General features: G+C 38.1%; 1 protein-coding gene across 2 annotated transcripts in view; it reads left to right on the plus strand.

Annotated features, from left to right (window-relative positions):
- Hpd (4-hydroxyphenylpyruvate dioxygenase) overlaps nucleotides 1-26,014 on the plus strand; it is a 489,423-nt gene that overhangs the window by 421,261 nt on the left and 42,148 nt on the right. For both annotated transcript variants that reach the window (XM_089244272.1, XM_089244273.1), the window contains exon 9: nucleotides 1,618-1,780. In XM_089244272.1, coding sequence (XP_089100398.1) covers nucleotides 1,618-1,780 — 163 coding nt within the window. The remainder of the gene's footprint in view (nucleotides 1-1,617; nucleotides 1,781-26,014) is intronic.

A 26,014-nucleotide genomic window follows, 5' to 3' on the forward strand; every position in this document is an offset into this window, starting at 1 on the left:
TGGTTTTTTTTCTTTCAGAAATAAAATTTCATTCCCAATAATGGCCACTTTCCAATAGCGGTTACATTTTCATGGTCCACCGTCAGTGGCCGTTGTTGGCAGGTTTTATTGTATAAAATTGTAAGGTATGGACAAAAGGCAGTTAAAGTTGCTATATCTCCTTTATCTCAGAAGAAAACGGAGGGATAGACGTATATGGGTACATCCTAGAGATGAACACGGACCTTCATATTATGTTTTTAAGGGTATTTATGGCAAATAATTAAAATTTCCATGCAAAATCATCTTTAAAAGTAGCCAAAGATGCGGACGAATTCCACCGGACCCGCATCGTGTGAATAGCTCCATATAACCTAATTTATAAAACCTGTATATGCGCATGTGTAGCCCGCACTTAGGTTGTGCCACATGTGGACGCAATCCGGACCCGCATGAACACTTCGAAGTTGCGGCCGCATTCTGCATCGTCTGAAAGGCTCCGTATATACCAATTGTTAAAACCTCTTCCGGACCCACGTCCGCATCCGCTCCGTGTGAAAGGGCCCTAAGGCCGAACACATGGTCAGGTGACCACGAGGTATGGGAGTGCATAATAGAGACTAGCGGCGCGCGTGCGCGAAAACAATATTGTTTTGTTCTACACCTCATATACTGGAGAAAAGGAGAAAGAGGCACTCAACAAGGTGCGGGATTCGAACAACGGTGTTTTTGTTTTCACATCGAAATGGGTGTTTCCGCTATCTGCTGATTGGCTGTTTCTCTCCCTTTTCCCCCTCCCTCTTCTGCAGAGGCATCATGATCATTACATCCTTTCACATTTCAGAGCCCCTCCGGATAGTTTCTCAATCCTCTCTTCCCACCCCGATACATTTTTCCTTCCTAGTCGCCCTTGTAGCTCTTCGCTTCAGTACAACCACAGCCTAAGGAGCGTCGGAAATACGAACTTGTTGTTTAGTTGAATCTCTTGCTATAAGTTTCAAGTAGTTCTGCAAATAGAAAGTACATTTCTCTTTAGAATGTTTTCAATCAAACAGTAATAAAATCCACGGATCAGTTATGAGACATTGAATTAGCATTCAGAAGACTTGGGGCATCAATTGACCCCTAGAAATTCTCTTGGGGGAGCGTGCCTTCGCTATTTTATGACCAGCTGCCCCTTTGCTGAACACAACGAAAAAGATTCTGGGACTTTTTCTCCATGAGACAATAGGAGAATTGTTTCCCCAACCACTCCTGAAGATTACAGCTTTCTCAGTATCTTTTTAAGAGCTTTCCTTTCGTCAGGCCGTCAACAGAGCGTCTGTCGTTAACCGATTTAAACGAAAAATCAAGTTTTCGATATAATAATTCGTTTTACGTAGAAAAAGGCTATTTACAAGCAAAAAATGACGTAATTAATGACTATTTACATAAATTTCGTAACGATATTTATAATGGCTGTAAAACTTCTCATTGTTTTATTAATTTTTCACAATGTAATGTCCATTTCTTGTAGTCCATCTCGTTTGACAGTGGATATGGGTTTTAATGGAGATGTCTGCGTTAGTATTAATGTTTCTGATTTTAAACACATGTATTTAGTATTCTGTAATGTTTTATTTTTTTTTCTAATTTCAGGTACGAGAAAAGTTTGATGTTCCATCGCTTCTGGTCGGTTGACGACAGCCAAATTCATACGGAGTTTTCAGCCCTGCGTTCGATCGTCGTTACAAATTACGAGGAAACCATAAAAATTCCGATCAATGAGCCCGCTCCTGGAAAAAAAAAATCCCAAATACAGGTGACATTAACGAGGAAATTTCGTAATTTTTTTTATGGGAAAACGTTGAGCTCCATACCTCTTTTATACTTAGGACCGGATTAACCATTAAACAAAATAAACATGTGCTTAGGGAATCAGGAGAAAAGGGGCACCACTAAAAGTTATCAACTTATATTTTTTTACTAATGTGCAATTTTTTTCACAGTAGTAGTTGAACTATCACAGCAATAGTTGAAGATTTTCAACTATCCGGTAGAAAATCTTCAAAAATCATATTGGAAATTGAAATTGAAAAAGTATCTTGGAATTCTTCTTTGACTCAAGATGAGACAAATATGCTATTTCCACGGGAACAATATTAAAATATCAAATCTAAAGAAACTAATAATATTGCAAACAAGTTCACACGTTGATAGTGAGTTTTCGGAATGAGGTGTCACAAAAGTTCCACAAAGTAAGGCCAGGGCATTTTTAACAGTATCATGGGCTCCAGAAGCAGGTATGGTCCCGTATCCCCTTATGTGACGATTCAAAAATTAAAAATATTTTGAAAAAGAATTGAAATATCGAAAGAAAATACTTTTATATGTTACCAAATCTATATCTGTTTATTTAAAATGCTTTTTTGAAGGTTAGTGACTCAAAATTTCTCTGGAAAGATTTTTTGTGCCCCTCGAAATGTTTCGATCCTGTGTACGCTTTTAATGGACCCCCGGGCAAAGCGATTTTTGTGAGGGACCCATCTTGCTAAAAATGCTTACCTTCCACTTTGCATACTTACTCTGGAAAATTGTAACCAGATGTAATATTCACGAGGCCCTTTAGGCACTTCCCCGAGGCGTGGCCGGGTATTCCCAAGAAGACACCAAGTAAGCTGTTATACAGAATCAGGACATAAACTTGAAATGTGCAGATCTGCTAGTATACTCGTATATGGATCATAAGTAGATCAACTGTGTAGTGTTTGACCCACCGTAGATGCAAGAGAAATGCTACCAGATCCAGTGGCGGATTACCGCACAGGCGCATGAGGCGCGCGCCTGGGGCCTCGGCAGAGCGGGGGGCCTCCAAATAGTTGTGTGCTTCATCCTACATATGAATTTACATGCGCATCAACAAATCTCTTGAACTAAGTACAGTATCTGCTCTACCTTTTTTTTTTTTTAACCGCAATTTTTTTTTTTTTAATGTATACTGTACCTATAAAGACCGGTTTACACGCACCGTTTTCGTCGTCCGTTTTGGGGAAAAGAGGGAGTGTCTGCGATAAGATGGTGTCGTGTAGACGGAAAAAATCGAAGGTCAAGTGGTTCAAGGTCGCGTCAAAAAATCTGGTGGCCGAGCAATAAGGCCGGTTTACACGCACCGTTTTGTCGCCCGTTTTGGGGAAAAGAGGGAGTGTCTGCGATAAGATGGTGTCGTGTAGACGGAAAAAATCGAAGGTCAAGTGGTTCAAGGTCGCGTCAAAAAGTCTGGTGACCGAGCAATAAGGCCGGTTTACACGCACCGTTTTGTCGCCCGTTTTGGGGAAAAGAGGGAGTGTCTGCGATAAGATGGTGTCGTGTAGACGGAAAAAATCGAAGGTCAAGTGGTTCAAGGTCGCGTCAAAAAGTCTGGTGACCGAGCAATAGTTTCCGTGAAATCCTACGATAAAAGGGTGCGTGTAAACGCGTTTCCGTTTTGTCGTCAGTAGAGCCCGGATTATATGCAAATGCATATGTGCATATGCATTTGCATATTTTGGCCTTTTTTAGCATTAATGCATATAAATGCATAAAATCAAAGAATTTCCAGTATAAGTGCATATTTTCGAAGGTTTACTCACTTTTTTTTTTATAATTTTCCAAATAAATATTGTTCATAATATTTTCATAACATCGATTTTTTTCCCCCGTATGTGAAATTTAGTGAATTAATACATATTTATAAAGTATTTTACGACTACTAACTGTTTTATTGTAAGGCTATTTCTAGAGATGTGTCAAAATGTTAATTTTGTTTTTAGAAATAGTGTCGAAATTCTTTTATTACTGCTATTTTCGTTATTGAGCAGCTACAACAAACTGAAAACTAAAAAAATGCCTGAATAAAAAATAAGTAAAAGTTATTTGCATATGCTGTATACATATATATGAGGGGATATTTTTTGGTAAAAATGAAATACATATGCACTAATAGAAAACATGTATTTTAAAAACACATTCGCTTTTTTTTGCATGGTATATTTTTGAATGCATATTTTCTCTTTTTTAATGCATATTTTCCCTTTTTTTATACATATTTCGGAATTTTTGACTTTTTCAAGATTTCTAATGCATATTCTGGGGTGTTTAATGCATATTTTGGAATTTTCAGTGCACATTTTGTATTTTAAGTGGTTATTTTTGCATTTATAAGTGCATATTTTTGCATTTTTAAGTGCATATTTTTACATTTTTAAGTGCATATTTGCATATTTTTAGAGCATATTTTGCCACTTTTTTAGTGCATATAATCCGGGCTCTAGTCGTCAGTTTTTCCCTCCTCGTACCCTTTTTTTTTATCGAATGAATTTTCGTGCACAGTCGATCCCGGTCATAACGTCCCCATTTATAACGTTTTCGCGCTTGATGCAAATAATTTTGGGGGGGTCTAGGTGATTCTCATTAAGATTTCCCGTTAAAAGCGTTTTCCCGCTTACAACGTTTCCTCATGGCGGTTTTTTGAAACGTTATAAGCGGGATCCCCTGTATTTTATTTTAATTTCCTGAATTTATTTTTCCCAGTCAGACCTATTTATAACGATCGCGGTTTTAATGACAATTTTTCTATAACAACAATTCTTGGCGGAATGACTAATTCCCATACAGAAGAATTTTCATGAACGTTGCTTACAACGTCGAAGAAATTCAACGCCCTCGGTTACAACGATTCATTTTTTTGTCACTCTTTCTTTTGTTTTTATGGCATGTCTTTTTAACAAAATTTTTTTTGTTAAAAAGATTTCCCCATTTTTCCCAATTTTGGATAATTCTACCTACAATCGGTTATATTTTTAGCAAAAATTGGTGATGCCTCGTATTTATGATCCCAATTCACCGTACTGTTCTAGATCAATTATGGTCAATGAACACTTTATTTACATTATATTTGATTTCATCTGATTACATTTTTGATCCAAAAAAATAAGTACGTCAGCCTCGCTTGTACCGGAAGTTTAGGCACTAAAGATGGTCGAAATAGGCAGGCAAAAAGGCACTAAAAATGAATAAAATAGGCACAAAAAAAGACATAATTTTAATGGAAAAAAAAACTACAAAAAACTAAGGTATTGAGGGCCCAAAAAATAGCTGAAAAATCGATTGTACTATCGATATTGTATCCGTCTATTATTTTAATTACAATGTATAATAACTGCATTATTATTTAAGTTAAATGGATTTCAAGTCAAAAACAAAATGTTACTAGACCGTCAGGATTAGGTTACTAATTCCAGGGCCACGATTACCAGACGCGGGGTCGGTAGGGATAATGATCTGTGGAGCTATCTCGAGTTGCGAATGATTCTCGTTTATTTGTCGTATCATTTTGAATAATCATTATCATTTCTATAGTTGAAACATGGCTATCGTGTTCTATTTTTGTAAAAAGAAAAAAATATTTTTATATTACTACGTATACAAGACTACTTCAAGCGTGGGGCCCTGCATGACCGCATCTGTCACACACCCATGGGGGGAACTCTAGTCAATTTAATCGATTTTAAATGTGCATGTTTAATAAATAACCATGGTTGTTTGCGCATTTACGGTGCAAAAAATAAAGCCAAACAACATGGGCCCCAGAGCCCTGCTTGCTCCTATTCCACCTTCCATAAGCCATGTTGCCAATTCAAGAACTTTTCGGACAATCATCGGTCCACTATACACATACAACGCAGTCCAATGCCTGAGCGAGACATATTATATGAAGCCTGTGAGGAAAAACAAATTTCTAACTTTCCTCCGCTTTTCTAACACGGACTGCGTTCATCTGAAACAAAATCATTCACGGCTAATATCATCCGGTCAAAGCAAAATTAATACATGCCAACACCAATCTCTCAGATCACTTAGTTGCGTCTAAATGGGGCTGGTGAAGGCGGCTTTCTGACGATAATAATACTGAGATTTGTGAAATTTTAAAAAGAGCGATGTTTTTTTGAAGTTTTCAATGCCCGTAATATTCAAGTTTCACAGATTATGCCTCTGAAATTCACTAATAAACTTAAAACTGGTAAAATAGGCATTTATGGCACGATAATTTCAAAAAAGGCATTTTTACCGGAAAAGTTTAAAAATAAGTAAAAAAAAAACATTTATGTGGCATTTTGCCTGAACTTCCGGGCTCTACTAAGGACGAATCGTTTGTACCAAAAAAATTTCGCAGAATCTTCGATATCATTTTAACCGTGTTTGGCTGTATAAATAAAGTACTTTTTTTAATTATAACTTTGCGATCTGCAATTGCTGAACTGGTCAAAAACATTTTTTGATCAGTATTGGCACCTAAAACTTTTTATATATGTAGATACGGAATTTCGGGCTGAGGGCAGTACGAAATGTTTTGCACGCCATAATCCATTTTGCTTATCGAGAAACTTCTGAAAGTGGTATTTTAACTCAAGTAGAGAGTTACGGCAGTCTCTCGATAATTCGAGGAGGATCGGACCGAGGCCACCTCGGATTAAGTAAACAATTACGAAGAAAACGGTCAAACTTTTTGCACATCTCTCGGCGACCCCCGAAAGTTGAAATGGTATTATAGGCTTTATAGACTCCATTCAAAGGAGTCTATAAAATCCACGTATCAGAAGACATTTCAGGGCACTTTTTGCCTTTTACCGACCTCAGTTGTACCTATTTTTCTTGCCCTGCGCATAGGCGGGGATAGACTTGGAAGTCTGGGGGGAAGGGGCATGATGATAATGTCAATTCATATATACGTATATACATTATATCTGTCGACTTCAATTTCGACGCTGGGGGGGGGGTGCATCCCCCCAGGCGTATCTCCACCCATGGCAGTGCGCCAACATTTTTTTGTTGGGTAACTTTCGTTTTTTGTGAATAGTTCGTTTCTTTTTTTTTTTGTGTTTTGATTTTATATTATGTTCCCTCCACTTCATCGATCCTTTAATATAGTAAATTATGTCTCTGACCTGCGATTTCTTTTATTTTTCTTCCTGCTCTTCTGCAACTGATATAATTGGTAAAGAGTGAATAGCAAGAGCGCGTCTTCCATTGTGGACATCCATCAACAGTCACAAGCTGGATCGCACGATAAAACGGTTGAAAAATCGTTGCGTGTAGACACCCCCAAAAAATGACACGATTTTCAGACCGGTTTGGTCCCCCCCAAAACGGACGACAAAACGGTGCGTGTAAACCGGCCTATAGTTTCCGTGAAATCCTACGATAAAAGGGTGCGTGTAAACGCGTTTCCATTTTGTCGTCAGTTTTTCCCTCCTCGTACCCTTTTTTTTTTATCGAATGAATTTTCGTGCACAGTCGATCCCGGTCATAACGTCCCCATTTATAACGTTTTCGCGCTTGATGCAAATAATTTGGGGGGGGGGGTCTGGGGGTCTAGGTGATTCTCATTAAGATTTCCCGTTAAAAGCGTTTTCCCACTTACAACGTTTCCTCATGGCGGTTTTTTGAAACGTTATAAGCGGGATCCCCTGTATTTTATTTTAATTTCCTGAATTTATTTTTCCCAGTCAGACCTATTTATAACGATCGCGGTTTTAATGACAATTTTTCTATAACAACAATTCTTGGCGGAATGACTAATTCCCATATAGAAGAATTTTCATGAACGTTGCTTAGAACGTCGAAGACATTCAACGCCCCCGGTTACAACGATTGATTTTTTTGTCACTCTTTCTTTTGTTTTTATGGCATGTCTTTTTAAGAAAATTCCCCATTTTTCCCAATTTTCGATAATTCTACCTACAATCGGTTATATTTTTAACAAAAATTGGTGATGTCTCGTATTTATGATCCCAATTCACCGTACTGTTCTAGATCAATTATGGTCAATGAACACTTTATTTACATTATATTTGATTTCATCTGATTACATTTTTGATCCAAAAAATAAGTACGTCAGCCTCGCTTGTAATGACTAGAGCCCGGAAGTTTAGGCACTAAAGATGGTCGAAATAGGCAGGGAAAAAGGCACTAAAAATGAATAAAATAGGCACAAAAAAAGACATAATTTTAATGGAAAAAAAACTACAAATAACTAAAAACTAAGGTATTGAGGGCCCAAAAAATAGCTTGAAAATCGATTGTACATAATCCGTCTATTATTTTAATTACAATGTATAATAACTGCATTATTATTTAAGTTAAATGGATTTCAAGTGAAAAATAAAATGTTACTAGACCGTCAGGATTAGGCCAATTCCAGGGCCATGATTACCAGACGCGGGATCGGTAGGGATAATGATCTGTGGAGCTATCTCGAGTTGCGAATGATTCTCGTTTATTTGTCGTATCATTTTGAATAATCATTATCATTTCTATAGTTGAAACATGGCTATCGTGTTCTATTTTTGTAAAAAGAAAAAAATATTTTTATATTACTACGTATACAAGACTACTTCAAGCGTGGGGCCCTGCATGACCGCATCTGTCACACACCCATGAGGGGGAACTCTAGTCAATTTAATCGAATTTAAATGTGCATGTTTAATAAATAACCATGGTTGTTTGCAGTGCATTTACGGTGCAAAAAGTAAAGCCAAACAACATGGGCCCCAGAGCCCTGTTTGCTCCTATTCCGCCTTCCATAAGCCATGTTGCCAATTCAAGACCTTTTCGGACAATCATCGGTCCACTATACACACACAACGCAGTCGAATGCCTGAGCGAGACATATTATATGAAGCCTGTGAGGAGAAACAAATTTCTAACTTTTCTCCGCTTTTCTAACACGGACTGCGTTCATCTGAAACAAAATCATTCACGGCTAATATCATCCGGTCAAAGCAAAATTAATACATGCCAACACCAATCTCTCAGATCACTTAGTTGCGTCTAAATGGGGCTGGGGAAGGCGGCTTTCTGACGATAATTAATACTGAGATTTGTGAAATTTTAAAAAGAGCGATTTTTTTTTTTTAAGTTTTGCCTGAACTTCCGGGCTCTACTAAGGACGAATCGTTTGTACCAAAAAAATTTCGCAGAATCTTCGATATCATTTTAACCGTGTTTGGCTGTATAAATAAAGTACTTTTTTTAATTATAACTTTGTAATCTGCAATTGCTGAACTGGTCAAAAACATTTTTTGATCAGTATTGGCACCTAAAACTTTTTTTATGTAGATACGGAATTTCGGGCTGAGGGTAGTACGAAATGTTTTGCACGCCATAATCCATTTTGCTTATCGAGAAACTTCTGAAAGTGGTATTTTAACTCAAGTAGAGAGTTACGGCAGTCTCTCGATAATTCGAGGAGGATCGGACCGAGGCCACCTCGGATTAAGTAAACAATTACGAAGAAAACGGTCAAACTTTTTGCACATCTCTCGGCGACCCCCGAAAGTTGAAATGGTCTGCGTCCATTCAAAGGAGTCTATAAAATCCACGTATCAGAAGACATATTTCAAGGCACTTTTTGCCTTTTACCGACCTCAGTTGTACGTATTTTTCTTGCCCTGCGCATAGGCGGAGATAGACTTGGAAGTCTGGGGGGAAGGGGCATGATGATAATGTCAATTCATATATACGCATATACATTATATCTGTCGATTTCAATTTTGACGCTGGGGGGGGGGGGGGTGCATCCCCACCAGGCGTATCTCCACCCATGGCAGTACGCCAACGTTTTTTTGTTGGGTAATTTTCGTTTTTTGTGAATAGTTCGTTTCTTTTTTTTTGTATTTTGATTTTATATTATGTTCCCTCCACTTCATCGATTCTTTAATATAGTAAGTTATGTCTCTGACCTGCGATTTCTTTTATTTTTCTTCCTGCTCTTCTGCAACTGATATAATTGGTAAAGAGGTAAAGAGTGAATAGCAAGAGCGCGTCTTCCATTGTGGACATCCATCAACAGTCACAAGCTGGATCGTAAGATAAAACGGTTGAAAAATCGTTGCGTGTAGACACCCCCAAAAAATGACACGATTTTCAGACCGGTTTGGTCCCCCCCAAAACGGACGACAAAACGGTGCGTGTAAACCGGCCTATAGTTTCCGTGAAATCCTACGATAAAAGGGTGCGTGTAAACGCGTTTCCGTTTTGTCGTCAGTAGAGCCCGGATTATATGCAAATGCATATGTGCATATGCATTTGCATATTTTGGCCTTTTTTAGCATTAATGCATATAAATGCATAAAATCAAAGAATTTCCAGTATAAGTGCATATTTTCGAAGGTTTACTCACTTTTTTTTTTATAATTTTCCAAATAAATATTGTTCATAATATTTTCATAACATCGATTTTTTTCCCCCGTATGTGAAATTTAGTGAATTAATACATATTTATAAAGTATTTTACGACTACTAACTGTTTTATTGTAAGGCTATTTCTAGAGATGTGTCAAAATGTTAATTTTGTTTTTAGAAATAGTGTCGAAATTCTTTTATTACTGCTATTTTCGTTATTGAGCAGCTACAACAAACTGAAAACTAAAAAAATGCCTGAATAAAAAATAAGTAAAAGTTATTTGCATATGCTGTATACATATATATGAGGGGATATTTTTTGGTAAAAATGAAATACATATGCACTAATAGAAAACATGTATTTTAAAAACACATTCGCTTTTTTTTGCATGGTATATTTTTGAATGCATATTTTCTCTTTTTTAATGCATATTTTCCCTTTTTTTATACATATTTCGGAATTTTTGACTTTTTCAAGATTTCTAATGCATATTCTGGGGTGTTTAATGCATATTTTGGAATTTTCAGTGCACATTTTGTATTTTAAGTGGTTATTTTTGCATTTATAAGTGCATATTTTTGCATTTTTAAGTGCATATTTTTACATTTTTAAGTGCATATTTGCATATTTTTAGAGCATATTTTGCCACTTTTTTAGTGCATATAATCCGGGCTCTAGTCGTCAGTTTTTCCCTCCTCGTACCCTTTTTTTTTATCGAATGAATTTTCGTGCACAGTCGATCCCGGTCATAACGTCCCCATTTATAACGTTTTCGCGCTTGATGCAAATAATTTTGGGGGGGTCTAGGTGATTCTCATTAAGATTTCCCGTTAAAAGCGTTTTCCCGCTTACAACGTTTCCTCATGGCGGTTTTTTGAAACGTTATAAGCGGGATCCCCTGTATTTTATTTTAATTTCCTGAATTTATTTTTCCCAGTCAGACCTATTTATAACGATCGCGGTTTTAATGACAATTTTTCTATAACAACAATTCTTGGCGGAATGACTAATTCCCATACAGAAGAATTTTCATGAACGTTGCTTACAACGTCGAAGAAATTCAACGCCCTCGGTTACAACGATTCATTTTTTTGTCACTCTTTCTTTTGTTTTTATGGCATGTCTTTTTAACAAAATTTTTTTTGTTAAAAAGATTTCCCCATTTTTCCCAATTTTGGATAATTCTACCTACAATCGGTTATATTTTTAGCAAAAATTGGTGATGCCTCGTATTTATGATCCCAATTCACCGTACTGTTCTAGATCAATTATGGTCAATGAACACTTTATTTACATTATATTTGATTTCATCTGATTACATTTTTGATCCAAAAAAATAAGTACGTCAGCCTCGCTTGTACCGGAAGTTTAGGCACTAAAGATGGTCGAAATAGGCAGGCAAAAAGGCACTAAAAATGAATAAAATAGGCACAAAAAAAGACATAATTTTAATGGAAAAAAAAACTACAAAAAACTAAGGTATTGAGGGCCCAAAAAATAGCTGAAAAATCGATTGTACTATCGATATTGTATCCGTCTATTATTTTAATTACAATGTATAATAACTGCATTATTATTTAAGTTAAATGGATTTCAAGTCAAAAACAAAATGTTACTAGACCGTCAGGATTAGGTTACTAATTCCAGGGCCACGATTACCAGACGCGGGGTCGGTAGGGATAATGATCTGTGGAGCTATCTCGAGTTGCGAATGATTCTCGTTTATTTGTCGTATCATTTTGAATAATCATTATCATTTCTATAGTTGAAACATGGCTATCGTGTTCTATTTTTGTAAAAAGAAAAAAATATTTTTATATTACTACGTATACAAGACTACTTCAAGCGTGGGGCCCTGCATGACCGCATCTGTCACACACCCATGGGGGGAACTCTAGTCAATTTAATCGATTTTAAATGTGCATGTTTAATAAATAACCATGGTTGTTTGCGCATTTACGGTGCAAAAAATAAAGCCAAACAACATGGGCCCCAGAGCCCTGCTTGCTCCTATTCCACCTTCCATAAGCCATGTTGCCAATTCAAGAACTTTTCGGACAATCATCGGTCCACTATACACATACAACGCAGTCCAATGCCTGAGCGAGACATATTATATGAAGCCTGTGAGGAAAAACAAATTTCTAACTTTCCTCCGCTTTTCTAACACGGACTGCGTTCATCTGAAACAAAATCATTCACGGCTAATATCATCCGGTCAAAGCAAAATTAATACATGCCAACACCAATCTCTCAGATCACTTAGTTGCGTCTAAATGGGGCTGGTGAAGGCGGCTTTCTGACGATAATAATACTGAGATTTGTGAAATTTTAAAAAGAGCGATGTTTTTTTGAAGTTTTCAATGCCCGTAATATTCAAGTTTCACAGATTATGCCTCTGAAATTCACTAATAAACTTAAAACTGGTAAAATAGGCATTTATGGCACGATAATTTCAAAAAAGGCATTTTTACCGGAAAAGTTTAAAAATAAGTAAAAAAAAAACATTTATGTGGCATTTTGCCTGAACTTCCGGGCTCTACTAAGGACGAATCGTTTGTACCAAAAAAATTTCGCAGAATCTTCGATATCATTTTAACCGTGTTTGGCTGTATAAATAAAGTACTTTTTTTAATTATAACTTTGCGATCTGCAATTGCTGAACTGGTCAAAAACATTTTTTGATCAGTATTGGCACCTAAAACTTTTTATATATGTAGATACGGAATTTCGGGCTGAGGGCAGTACGAAATGTTTTGCACGCCATAATCCATTTTGCTTATCGAGAAACTTCTGAAAGTGGTATTTTAACTCAAGTAGAGAGTTACGGCAGTCTCTCGATAATTCGAGGAGGATCGGACCGAGGCCACCTCGGATTAAGTAAACAATTACGAAGAAAACGGTCAAACTTTTTGCACATCTCTCGGCGACCCCCGAAAGTTGAAATGGTATTATAGGCTTTATAGACTCCATTCAAAGGAGTCTATAAAATCCACGTATCAGAAGACATTTCAGGGCACTTTTTGCCTTTTACCGACCTCAGTTGTACCTATTTTTCTTGCCCTGCGCATAGGCGGGGATAGACTTGGAAGTCTGGGGGGAAGGGGCATGATGATAATGTCAATTCATATATACGTATATACATTATATCTGTCGACTTCAATTTCGACGCTGGGGGGGGGGTGCATCCCCCCAGGCGTATCTCCACCCATGGCAGTGCGCCAACATTTTTTTGTTGGGTAACTTTCGTTTTTTGTGAATAGTTCGTTTCTTTTTTTTTTTGTGTTTTGATTTTATATTATGTTCCCTCCACTTCATCGATCCTTTAATATAGTAAATTATGTCTCTGACCTGCGATTTCTTTTATTTTTCTTCCTGCTCTTCTGCAACTGATATAATTGGTAAAGAGTGAATAGCAAGAGCGCGTCTTCCATTGTGGACATCCATCAACAGTCACAAGCTGGATCGCACGATAAAACGGTTGAAAAATCGTTGCGTGTAGACACCCCCAAAAAATGACACGATTTTCAGACCGGTTTGGTCCCCCCCAAAACGGACGACAAAACGGTGCGTGTAAACCGGCCTATAGTTTCCGTGAAATCCTACGATAAAAGGGTGCGTGTAAACGCGTTTCCATTTTGTCGTCAGTTTTTCCCTCCTCGTACCCTTTTTTTTTTATCGAATGAATTTTCGTGCACAGTCGATCCCGGTCATAACGTCCCCATTTATAACGTTTTCGCGCTTGATGCAAATAATTTGGGGGGGGGGGTCTGGGGTCTAGGTGATTCTCATTAAGATTTCCCGTTAAAAGCGTTTTCCCACTTACAACGTTTCCTCATGGCGGTTTTTTGAAACGTTATAAGCGGGATCCCCTGTATTTTATTTTAATTTCCTGAATTTATTTTTCCCAGTCAGACCTATTTATAACGATCGCGGTTTTAATGACAATTTTTCTATAACAACAATTCTTGGCGGAATGACTAATTCCCATATAGAAGAATTTTCATGAACGTTGCTTAGAACGTCGAAGACATTCAACGCCCCCGGTTACAACGATTGATTTTTTTGTCACTCTTTCTTTTGTTTTTATGGCATGTCTTTTTAAGAAAATTCCCCATTTTTCCCAATTTTCGATAATTCTACCTACAATCGGTTATATTTTTAACAAAAATTGGTGATGTCTCGTATTTATGATCCCAATTCACCGTACTGTTCTAGATCAATTATGGTCAATGAACACTTTATTTACATTATATTTGATTTCATCTGATTACATTTTTGATCCAAAAAATAAGTACGTCAGCCTCGCTTGTAATGACTAGAGCCCGGAAGTTTAGGCACTAAAGATGGTCGAAATAGGCAGGGAAAAAGGCACTAAAAATGAATAAAATAGGCACAAAAAAAGACATAATTTTAATGGAAAAAAAACTACAAATAACTAAAAACTAAGGTATTGAGGGCCCAAAAAATAGCTTGAAAATCGATTGTACATAATCCGTCTATTATTTTAATTACAATGTATAATAACTGCATTATTATTTAAGTTAAATGGATTTCAAGTGAAAAATAAAATGTTACTAGACCGTCAGGATTAGGCCAATTCCAGGGCCATGATTACCAGACGCGGGATCGGTAGGGATAATGATCTGTGGAGCTATCTCGAGTTGCGAATGATTCTCGTTTATTTGTCGTATCATTTTGAATAATCATTATCATTTCTATAGTTGAAACATGGCTATCGTGTTCTATTTTTGTAAAAAGAAAAAAATATTTTTATATTACTACGTATACAAGACTACTTCAAGCGTGGGGCCCTGCATGACCGCATCTGTCACACACCCATGAGGGGGAACTCTAGTCAATTTAATCGAATTTAAATGTGCATGTTTAATAAATAACCATGGTTGTTTGCAGTGCATTTACGGTGCAAAAAGTAAAGCCAAACAACATGGGCCCCAGAGCCCTGTTTGCTCCTATTCCGCCTTCCATAAGCCATGTTGCCAATTCAAGACCTTTTCGGACAATCATCGGTCCACTATACACACACAACGCAGTCGAATGCCTGAGCGAGACATATTATATGAAGCCTGTGAGGAGAAACAAATTTCTAACTTTTCTCCGCTTTTCTAACACGGACTGCGTTCATCTGAAACAAAATCATTCACGGCTAATATCATCCGGTCAAAGCAAAATTAATACATGCCAACACCAATCTCTCAGATCACTTAGTTGCGTCTAAATGGGGCTGGGGAAGGCGGCTTTCTGACGATAATTAATACTGAGATTTGTGAAATTTTAAAAAGAGCGATTTTTTTTTTTTAAGTTTTGCCTGAACTTCCGGGCTCTACTAAGGACGAATCGTTTGTACCAAAAAAATTTCGCAGAATCTTCGATATCATTTTAACCGTGTTTGGCTGTATAAATAAAGTACTTTTTTTAATTATAACTTTGTAATCTGCAATTGCTGAACTGGTCAAAAACATTTTTTGATCAGTATTGGCACCTAAAACTTTTTTTATGTAGATACGGAATTTCGGGCTGAGGGTAGTACGAAATGTTTTGCACGCCATAATCCATTTTGCTTATCGAGAAACTTCTGAAAGTGGTATTTTAACTCAAGTAGAGAGTTACGGCAGTCTCTCGATAATTCGAGGAGGATCGGACCGAGGCCACCTCGGATTAAGTAAACAATTACGAAGAAAACGGTCAAACTTTTTGCACATCTCTCGGCGACCCCCGAAAGTTGAAATGGTCTGCGTCCATTCAAAGGAGTCTATAAAATCCACGTATCAGAAGACATATTTCAAGGCACTTTTTGCCTTTTACCGACCTCAGTTGTACGTATTTTTCTTGCCCTGCGCATAGGCGGAGATAGACTTGGAAGTCTGGGGGGAAGGGGCATGATGATAATGTCAATTCATATATACGCATATACATTATATCTGTCGATTTCAATTTTGACGCTGGGGGGGGGGGGGTGCATCCCCACCAGGCGTATCTCCACCCATGGCAGTACGTCAACGTTTTTTTGTTGGGTAATTTTCGTTTTTTGTGAATAGTTCGTTTCTTTTTTTTTGTATTTTGATTTTATATTATGTTCCCTCCACTTCATCGATTCTTTAATATAGTAAGTTATGTCTCTGACCTGCGATTTCTTTTATTTTTCTTCCTGCTCTTCTGCAACTGATATAATTGGTAAAGAGGTAAAGAGTGAATAGCAAGAGCGCGTCTTCCATTGTGGACATCCATCAACAGTCACAAGCTGGATCGTAAGATAAAACGGTTGAAAAATCGTTGCGTGTAGACACCCCCAAAAAATGACACGATTTTCAGACCGGTTTGGTCCCCCCCAAAACGGACGACAAAACGGTGCGTGTAAACCGGCCTTAAGAGTTATGGAAGAAAAACGGGAACTGAAAGAAAAGAACAATTTACAAGACGCAGCTCTCAAGGGCCAGTTCTTCCCCGACAAAGAAAGAAGAGACATTGTAAAGCGATCATTCAGGGAGGGTCATTTTCAAACAGTATTTCCCTAAGGGCACAAGCAGGAGGAGGGGTGAGAACAGCAGGTCCTAATGTCTGTCCGAAATGAAAATTGGAGTGAGGGCATAAACAGATGTCTCATTCCACAGTATGAAATGCTTTTATGGGCGCCGATAATACGACAGCTTTGGTGTAAGCTTTTGTATACAGTATAATGGATGGCAAGATGGCTATCGGCAAGCGGCGACATCGACAGGAAGAGACACTCGTACTAATTAAAATGAATGTAGTAGAGCTCTTATTGTGATTTTGTCTCCCACTTGTTTGAATGAAATACTATAAGCTGGTTCAAACAACATATACATTTGCAATCTATGACTGGAATCATACGACCATATGACAAAAAAAAAGTGGGGTTTGAAATGAATGCTGAATGACATGCATTCTGAATCACGTGATTTTTCTGTTTCTCTTTTAACACTCCCTCCCCGGCTGAAAAAAAATCAAGGGGGTTTCTTTTCCTTCTTTCTAAAAAAAAAGAGCTACATTTTTGGATTGGTCAAGGAGGCTTGGGTAGACAACATCTTTGTGTCAGACCGAAAAGTGTTTATTGTTAATGTAATTGTAATGTGTGTTATTGTAATGAAAAAAATTTCCATGCCGATCCTCAAGATTTCCTTTAGGATATAGATTGCAGAGTCTTCAAAAATAACGGTAAGCAAAACTAAAAATATATAAATTATCTGATAAATTTTTATTTGAGCATTTCAACTACAGTAGTCTCTCGAGAATTCGATCGTGCTCTAATCCAGCACGTCCAGTAGTCCAGGATATTTAGGTGGTGTGGTGTCACTTTTCTCCTGATGCCCTAACCCCTTAACACGTTCTAATATTTCTTAATTGCTGATCAAGTCCTGACTATGTCTTTGCACGAAATTTCATATATTATTTCAATGGGTTTCTTCAAAGTTAATCCAGCAATTTCGGTAAAATCTGGCACACCGTGGTCTAATACGTACCGGATTAGCGAGAGTCTACTGCAGGGGTCTTCAACCTTTGAGGCATAGCAGGCCATATTGAAACATTTTATAAAGTACGCGGGCCACAATGTTATACTGTGGCATTTTTCGTTATTAAACGAAACGGGGGGGGGGCATAATATAGAAGATTTTTATTCACTCTGAATACAAATAATACAAAGGCAAAGGCCACAACAGGCAGAGTGCCCAACGAGGTGGCTGAAAGAGAAAATAATAATAATTAATATAATAATAGTAAAAATAAAATAGAATAAACAAATAAAAAATAATAATTTCTAAAAAATTTTTTTTAAATAATTTCTTTCATTGACAATAATTTTAATTCATTATGAAATAATTTCTTTCATTAAATTTTATTCATTCTGACCTAATTTCTTCCATTAAAAATATAATTCTTATATTTACTCTGATATAATTTCTTCCCTCTATTGAAGAAATGTTTTTCTATTAAATATTATCAGTATCTTTATATCAAATCAAATATATTATATTTGAGATATTATCAAATCTTTATTAATCAGTAATATTAAATTACTAAAACTATGACGGATCTCCATTTTTGCCGTGTGGCTGAAGGCACCAGGGCGGACATCTTAGATTACTAAAAATATGATGCAGAATTTTACTGTGACTTTTTTTTTTAATGGGAGTGTGATTATTTTTCATCTAGTACCAGAGAATATCATTATATTTCCTTATCTTATTTTTGTGTTTATGGTTTTGGTGATGCAAAAATAAAAAAAAAGTTATGATTTTCATAATACTGTTCATTTTAGTGAACCATCTCGTTCTTATTAGGGCCAAAAGGGTGCAGTGGTGGATAAACGCAAATTTGTGGGTGGGGGCGGTGGTTGTGACAATGTGTTCAATTTTTCAGGACGGTTCTGATTTTTTTTGGAAAAAATTCTGAATTTTCCCCCTTTTTTAAGCAAATTTATTTTCTTGGTTTGTTATTCAGTCAAAAACGTAGAAAATATTTTTTTTTTCCATTTAATTTTTCTGCTCTCGGGGGGGGGGGGTGACAGCCCCTACCTTTAATCCGCCCCTGATAGGGGGGCCTCCAGATCAGGTTGCGCCTGGGGCCTCCCAAAATCATGATCCGCCACTGACCAGATCTAGATTGCAAACGAACACAGAAAATATATCAGAAAAAAAAAAGTACCCGATGACGGGAATTAACTACTTCACGTATAAGTTTTTGACAAGAAATTTAGATTTTCTCTATTTAACGAATCTGTGATAAATCTGGTAACCTTGTCCTAACATAACCACACTTTAGGAAAAGAAAGAAGGTGGGGGAGAAAAAAATATATAAAAGAAAAAGTATAATAGAGATAAGAGTTTTTTAGAGTGCTCTTTCGCACTTGCATGTAGAAGAAAAATATATTGTATGTGTGCAAAACCACTAACAGGAGTCTAGAAAGAAAGGAGGGAAAGAAAAAGCGATTTCCGTAGATAGGGTTAGTATAAAACTTCGCGATGATGAATAAAGAGGAAAGAAAACACAGAGAACTTGTTTGAATTTATTCCACTAATGTTTGGACGTAATATTACGCCCGTGATCGTAAAGAGGTTAATCAAAAATAAGGTACAGTAGAATCCCAATAATTTTAGTCCCAAAAATTCGAGATTCCGGATAATCCAATGTTCACTGCTCAAAACAATTAGGGGAGCAAGCAAAAAAGTGAAGAAAACCGTGCGAGACAGCCACGTATTGGCATACAATGGATAGTACACGCGTATCAATGCGCAATACAGAAAAAAGACGTAAAAAATTTGGAATTAAGCTTTAATTCTTTGAAAATATGGAAAAAACATGAAAAGATGATTTAGGGCAACAATTTGGTTACATGTAAAGGATAAAAAAAAGTACTGTTTAGACATTATGCATGAGTTTTAATAGGGCGTGTGGTCTCCTCGAACAGCTAAGACTGCTGCACACCTGTTTGCCATGGATGCGATGAAGTTATCGATCAGACTTTGGGGAATACCGTTCCACACCTCAAGAAGTGCAATCTGCAAGTCTCGGACAGTAACAGGCGGCCTTGGTCGAGCAGCAATGCGTCGTCCGAGCATGTTTGGGACATTGAGAGCACGCTGGCCATTCCATACGCTGTATTGTTTCAACTTCAAGCATGTTCTCCACCAGATGAGCTCTATGCGGTTGGGCATTATCATCCTGGAAAACAAAGGAATCTCCAATGGCTCCAGCGTAAGTGATGACATGAGGTCGCAGTATCTCGTCTGCATACCTTCGGGCCGTCAAAGTGCCATTCCGAATGATATGCAGGTCCGTACGTCCGCCTATGCTGATTCCACCCCATACCATCCAACCAGCTCGTCTGTATTGTGACCTTTCACGAACGAATGCGGGGTTAGTTCGAGTGCCCCTGTCCCTCCATACCAGAACACGTCGGGTGTCACACTCCAGACTGAATCGGGACTCGTCTGTAAACAGCACTTGGCTCCAATCATGTTGCTCCCAATCTCGATGTTCAGCAGCCCATCTTCTTCGGGCCGCACGGTGGCGTGGGGTCAACGGAATGCAGACCATTGGCCTACGTGCATAGAGCCCTCCCTCATGAAGCCGATTACGTACTGTTTGGCTGGACACCCTTCGTCCTGTTGCCAAGAGCAACCGTCTTTGCAGCTGCGTAGCATTCTATGTTCTGTTTCGACGGGCTGTTAACCGTATATACCGGTCATCAGTTGCTGTAGTGGCGCGTGGCCGACCTTGCCCTGGTCGGCGTCTAACATTTCCCGTTTCTTGGAATCGATTCCACAGCCTTGCAACAACACTTCTGGCGACTCCAACAGCGTCCGCGACACTACGTTGTATTTGCCCGGATTCCAGTCTGCCTATATCACGCCATGCCATGGATTCCGGTAAATCACGTTGTTTAGACATCCTCAAGTCACCTTGTCTCAAAAAAAAATACTGCGCAATCGAATTTCACAGTTACGGCAGTAAAACAGACGTTTCTGCAACATCCCTGTTGACAACGTGAACTCATCTGGAGCAAACAATTGTGAATCATTGCCAGAGCCTGTTGCTACCGCTTCGTATGCCCAAATATTGACTGATACTTTGGGGGGAAAGGAAAATTTGTCAAATAACAACACGTTTCGGGCAGTCCACCCTCGCTTGAAAGTGGATGATATTAATCAAGTACCACCTGACCGTTTACAGCGATCCAACGTCGCAACTGGGACTGATCGGCGTAATGAATTCAGAGTGGGAATGTCTACGACGTCGCAGGTGCGTGTAGTGCCGACGGTTCGCAGACGTCGGTTGCTGGTGAACAGATTTGCTCCAGAGACATCTATCTCGGACGTACGTCGTATACTGCAAGACACGCAACTCGAGTACGACTGCGTGAACGTGCTTAATGGAAATCAAGATGTTGAGATAATATCGGTGGATATAAAAAGCGGAAATAGGAAGTGCAGGCTTATTACGGCGTACGTTCCACCAAATAAAGCATGTAATTTAGATCATTGGTGTGAGTTTTGGAGAGAACTAAGACATTACTGCTCTGCGCGCTTTCCGGTGATTTTGGTCGGGGACTTCAACATGCGGGGAATCGATTGGATAAACGGGAGATTCTCGTCTGAATTGGAGTCACAGTTCATGTCAATATCAGCAGAACTAGGCCTTGTTCAGTTGGTCGATTTTCCCACGAAAGGGGAAAACTTCTTAGATCTTCTGTTTGCTACCGATCCTTCGGTGGTCTGCGACGTATATGCACTTCCACCCTTCTGCAACAGCGATAATCCACCGCACTTGCCGATACACTTCTCATTGCATATTACAACAGGATTAGATTGCCGATCAACACTAAACTATTACAATGCAGATTATCCAAGATTATCAGCTATTGTAAAAGATCTGCAGAACCAAGTACTGGCTGGAACTATCTCAGCTGCGGATGCTTTGCCAGCTCTATTTCTGCGGTCTCGTGAACATGTTCCCCGTCAAATGAGATTTAGAAAAAAAGATAAGGTTTTACGAATGCTAAACAATAGGAAATTGCATTCTTAGCGTCAATATAGATCAATACCTAGTCAAACCACTAAAGAACAATACAAGGTCATGGCTAGGAACTATGCAAATTACGTCCAAGAAAAAGAGAGTTTACATCTCCTCAACCTCTGTAAAAATCGTGATCGGAACTTTTTCCACCGAGATGTCCGCAGTAGACTTCGTGTATCCCGGGACATACCAACGCTAACTGTGAATGGCACCAAGATAACGGAAGATTATGAGAAAGCAAACGTTTTTGCGGACATATTTTCTGGTTCATATAATTTCAGTTGTTCCGGTTACGACTATCGTTATCAAGGCCTTATGAATGATCATCCCTTCTTTCGTGACATGTTCAGCACTCAGACGATAAAAGCCATTATTGCTTCTCTTCCTGGTCGATCATCTCTGGGTCCTGACGGAATACCCAGTTGTTTCTACAAACGTCTTTCAGACCCTATATCTTCTCTGCTTAGCTCCATCTTCACATCCTTCTATGACTACGGGTCTATCCCATGCTCTTGGAAATCTGCAGTTATTAGTCCAATTTATAAGAATAAAGGCTCCAGGGCAGATCCGAATAATTATCGCCCGATATCGTTAACCGATATATCCTGCAAAATTTTCGAGAGATGCATCGTCAATCAGTTACTTCCATTTGCCGACGATATGGGCTTAATCCCCTCAGTTCAGTTTGGCTTCATTCCTGGCCGCTCCTTACCAGTGCAGCAGTTGATTTGTCATGATATATGGGAGAGTGCTATAGACTCTGGACAAGAGATTGATGTAATTTACGTCGATTTCCAAAAGGCATTTGATAAAGTAGACAGATTGCTACTACTGAGGAAGCTAGCTTGCATGGGGGTTCCGGATAAAGTTGTGAGGATAATTCAAGAACTGCTGTCAGACAGAGTTCATTAGGTTCGCATAGCCAGCGTCATGTCTAGAGAATGTCAGGTGCCAAGCGGAGTTGTCCAGGGATCGGTGTTAGGCCCGATCTTATTTACTTTGTACACTTACGATATTACTCAGGCTGTGTCACCCATCTCTCTATTGCAATTCGCTGATGACGTGAAGTTATTCTCTCCAGTGGAAAACACTAGGGGCTTAAGAATTGCATGCCAACAACTTTTCCAGTGGAGGTGTCAGTATAAGCTACCTATTTCATCATCAAAAAGTGGATCAATGCATTTAGGTAGACGCACCGATCCTGAATATTACCAACTAGCTAATGAAACGTTACAGCAATTGGATACATGCGTGGATTTAGGTATTGCAATGAGCCGCATTCTGGATTTCACTGATCATTATCATGGCATAGTCTGCAAAGCTAATAGAATTTCATATATGTTACGTACGGCATACCGTAAGTGTGATGCGCATACGTTGTCATATGCTTTCTGTGTGTACGTTCGCCCGACCCTGGAGTTCTGTTCGCAAGTATGGAGCCCTTACAAAATCAAGGACATACAGCTCCTCGAAAAGCCACAGAGGTCGTTTACGAAACGAATACCTGGCATGAGCGGTCTATCTTATTGCCAGAGACTTCAATTTCTGGATTTACACTCACTGGAATGGCGTAGAATCGCTGAAGATGTGCTACAAACTAGTCCACCAAAATGTTTATGTACCATCGAGAGAGCCTTTCTTTGAGATCATAGACAGGCGAGTTAACCTACGTAGGCATCGCTTCCAAATAAGAATACCAATGGCTAGAAGGGATTGTTTTTTCCACGGATATAGATGCCGTGTGGCAAGAATATGGAACAGTCTTCCATCAGAACTTGTATGTGCCTCCTACGCAAGATTTGCTTCCAATATTGGGGATTTCGACCTGGCTCCGTATGCGAAGTGCTTCCCGTACTGACTATTATTATTATTTTTTTTTTTTTCTTCCAGTATAAGTGCATTTCATGCCTTCTGGGGGTTATTGTAAATAAATAAATCCCGATTTCTGCCCTTATCTCGTTTTTCTTGTTTTTGACGTCATGAACTTTGATTTGCATATGAAGTTTTCTTCTTCCGTTTCCTGCAAGGCTTTAAATTATGGATGATTCATTTTATGTTACTTATCGGTATACATCTTTGCGTAATTTTGTTAAAACCATGTGCTCCCCTAATTGTTTTGAGCAGTGTATGTTGGAATTTTTTGAAATGCTTCTCAAAAAATCCTCTTTCTCTCTGTTTTTTGAAAGAACGTGTTTTGTTTCATTTTTCTTACGAATGTCAGTTTTAGTTTGAAGAGGACTCGCACCGTATCTCCGTCCATGACCATATTTTCATAACTTTTTTCCGTCCCCAGTGCTAGAGCCCCTGTTACAAAGAGGACATGGATCTTTTCAGCCCTGATACTTTTATGTTACCAAATCTATATCTGTTTATTTAAAATGCTTTTATGAAGGTTTAACTCAAAATTTCTATGGAGAGATTCCTTTTGCCCCTCGAAAAGTCGATTCAGTATAGATGAATTGAGCCCGTGAATCAAAAATAAGAGTAAGGTAAAGTATAAGGTAAGAGTAAGTACGAATGGCCACCCATTCACGAAGCCATTCAACATATACACTGATGTACGCTCCAAGGAAGAAATATTTTGTTCCATAGCTTTTAGGGGTAGAACACTCGTCCGGCAAACGAGAGACCGGGGTTCGAGTCCCTGTGGAGGCAGAGATGAATTTTCTTCCTCAAATCATCATCTCTAAATACAATCAGTCTTTCGAGGAATCTTGTATTAACAAGGGTAGAAGACATCGTTCTCAACGAATACGTAGGTCCAAAGAAAACAAGTTACAATAATTTCATCAGATAAGGAAGATAAGTTCCAACAGCTCCGGGGCCATGTGTTTTATAAATTTTTTAGGACACAATATGTATGATGTATTTTCCATAAAATAAGTACATGAAGGGTTCTCTCCCCCCCCCCCTTCACTGAAAGTTGTTTTCTATCGTTTTCAGTTATCCGAGATAGTCTCAGTCCTGTTCACTTCGGATTATTGAGATTCTGCTGTACACTTGCGGATAACATTTTGTGGCCATGCTAATGCTCAGTGGTTCCTCCTGAAGCCGGTCCGCGAAATTCTAAAAAGCGGTCAATGAGAGAAAATATCTTCGAATGTTTTCAAAGAATAGAATAAAAGGTCTGTGTTTTTTGGAAAATATTAAATACATGATATACGGAAGACTGGATGTTGTGAAGATATTTATTATTTGAGATGTTAATTTTTTAAGGAAGGAAAAAACTCATCTCTGCCTCTACCGGGAGTCGAACCCGGGTCCCTCGATAGAGGCAGAGATGAGTTTTTTCCTTCCTTAAAAATTTAACATCTCAAATAATAAATATCTTCACAACATCCAGTCTTCCGTATATCTTGTATTAACAAGTGGAGAGCGACATTCATGTCATAAAATATTAAATGAAAAATTCAAAAATGTCCATTTTTGGCAAAAATAAAAATGGTGATAATTAATTTGCATTTCTTTGGCTTGCTCACAATTCTAATAAATAAGATGTAAAACTTATTAGAATGCTTGATTAAGAAAAATATTAATCAAGCAAAATTTTAATGAAAATGCTATAGAAATGTAACTTGGTAATTTTGAAGCCAGAAGTAAGTCAAGCATTGAAACAAAAATTTGCAGAACAATGGAGAGGCTTGATGCTTTATCTCTACTAAAAGTAGAAGCAGCTGTGTTACGTAACATTGGTTTGGAAGATATCGTGAAAGGCTTTACAAAAATAGAAAAATCGGAAGGAGGGGCAGGAACTTTTGAAACAAATGAGATGTGTGCTTAGAAATACGTATTTTTACATCATATTCAACCTACTTCTGAAAAATAAAATTTCATTTAACGTTTCTTATAGGTTTTTTTTCGAATTGATGGATTTAATGAATTAATAGATGGAAAATACAGCGCGTATCGTTACCCTGGAGAGAATTCCCCAAAAACAAAGCTCAACATGAAGAAAGCCTGAAAGTAAAAATTATTAGCTTTAACAGTAAAAAGTCACTGAACTAGTGAACACCAAAATTACTTACGTGCTTAGGGCCCTTAAGCGTCTTAATCCGACCCTGTTCATACAAATTTGTGGTATATAGTGACCTCCACAAAAGTCAAACTGATAGAATTCTATCCCAGGGTGATATAAGCGCTCAATTTGGAATACCGTATAACGAAGAAAGCTAGGGGCATCCTTCAGTGCCTGCTCAGAGCATCTCAAGTTTTATAACCTCGAAATTTTGTTCTTTTAAACATTTGCATATGGTACTTGTACATTTTGGGTTACATTCG

Source organism: Pholcus phalangioides, unplaced genomic scaffold (genome assembly GCF_987345545.1).
Source record: "Pholcus phalangioides strain wild (caught in Gottingen) unplaced genomic scaffold, Ppha-v1.0 ptg000015l_1, whole genome shotgun sequence".
In the NCBI taxonomy this organism is placed as follows: domain Eukaryota; kingdom Metazoa; phylum Arthropoda; class Arachnida; order Araneae; family Pholcidae; genus Pholcus; species Pholcus phalangioides.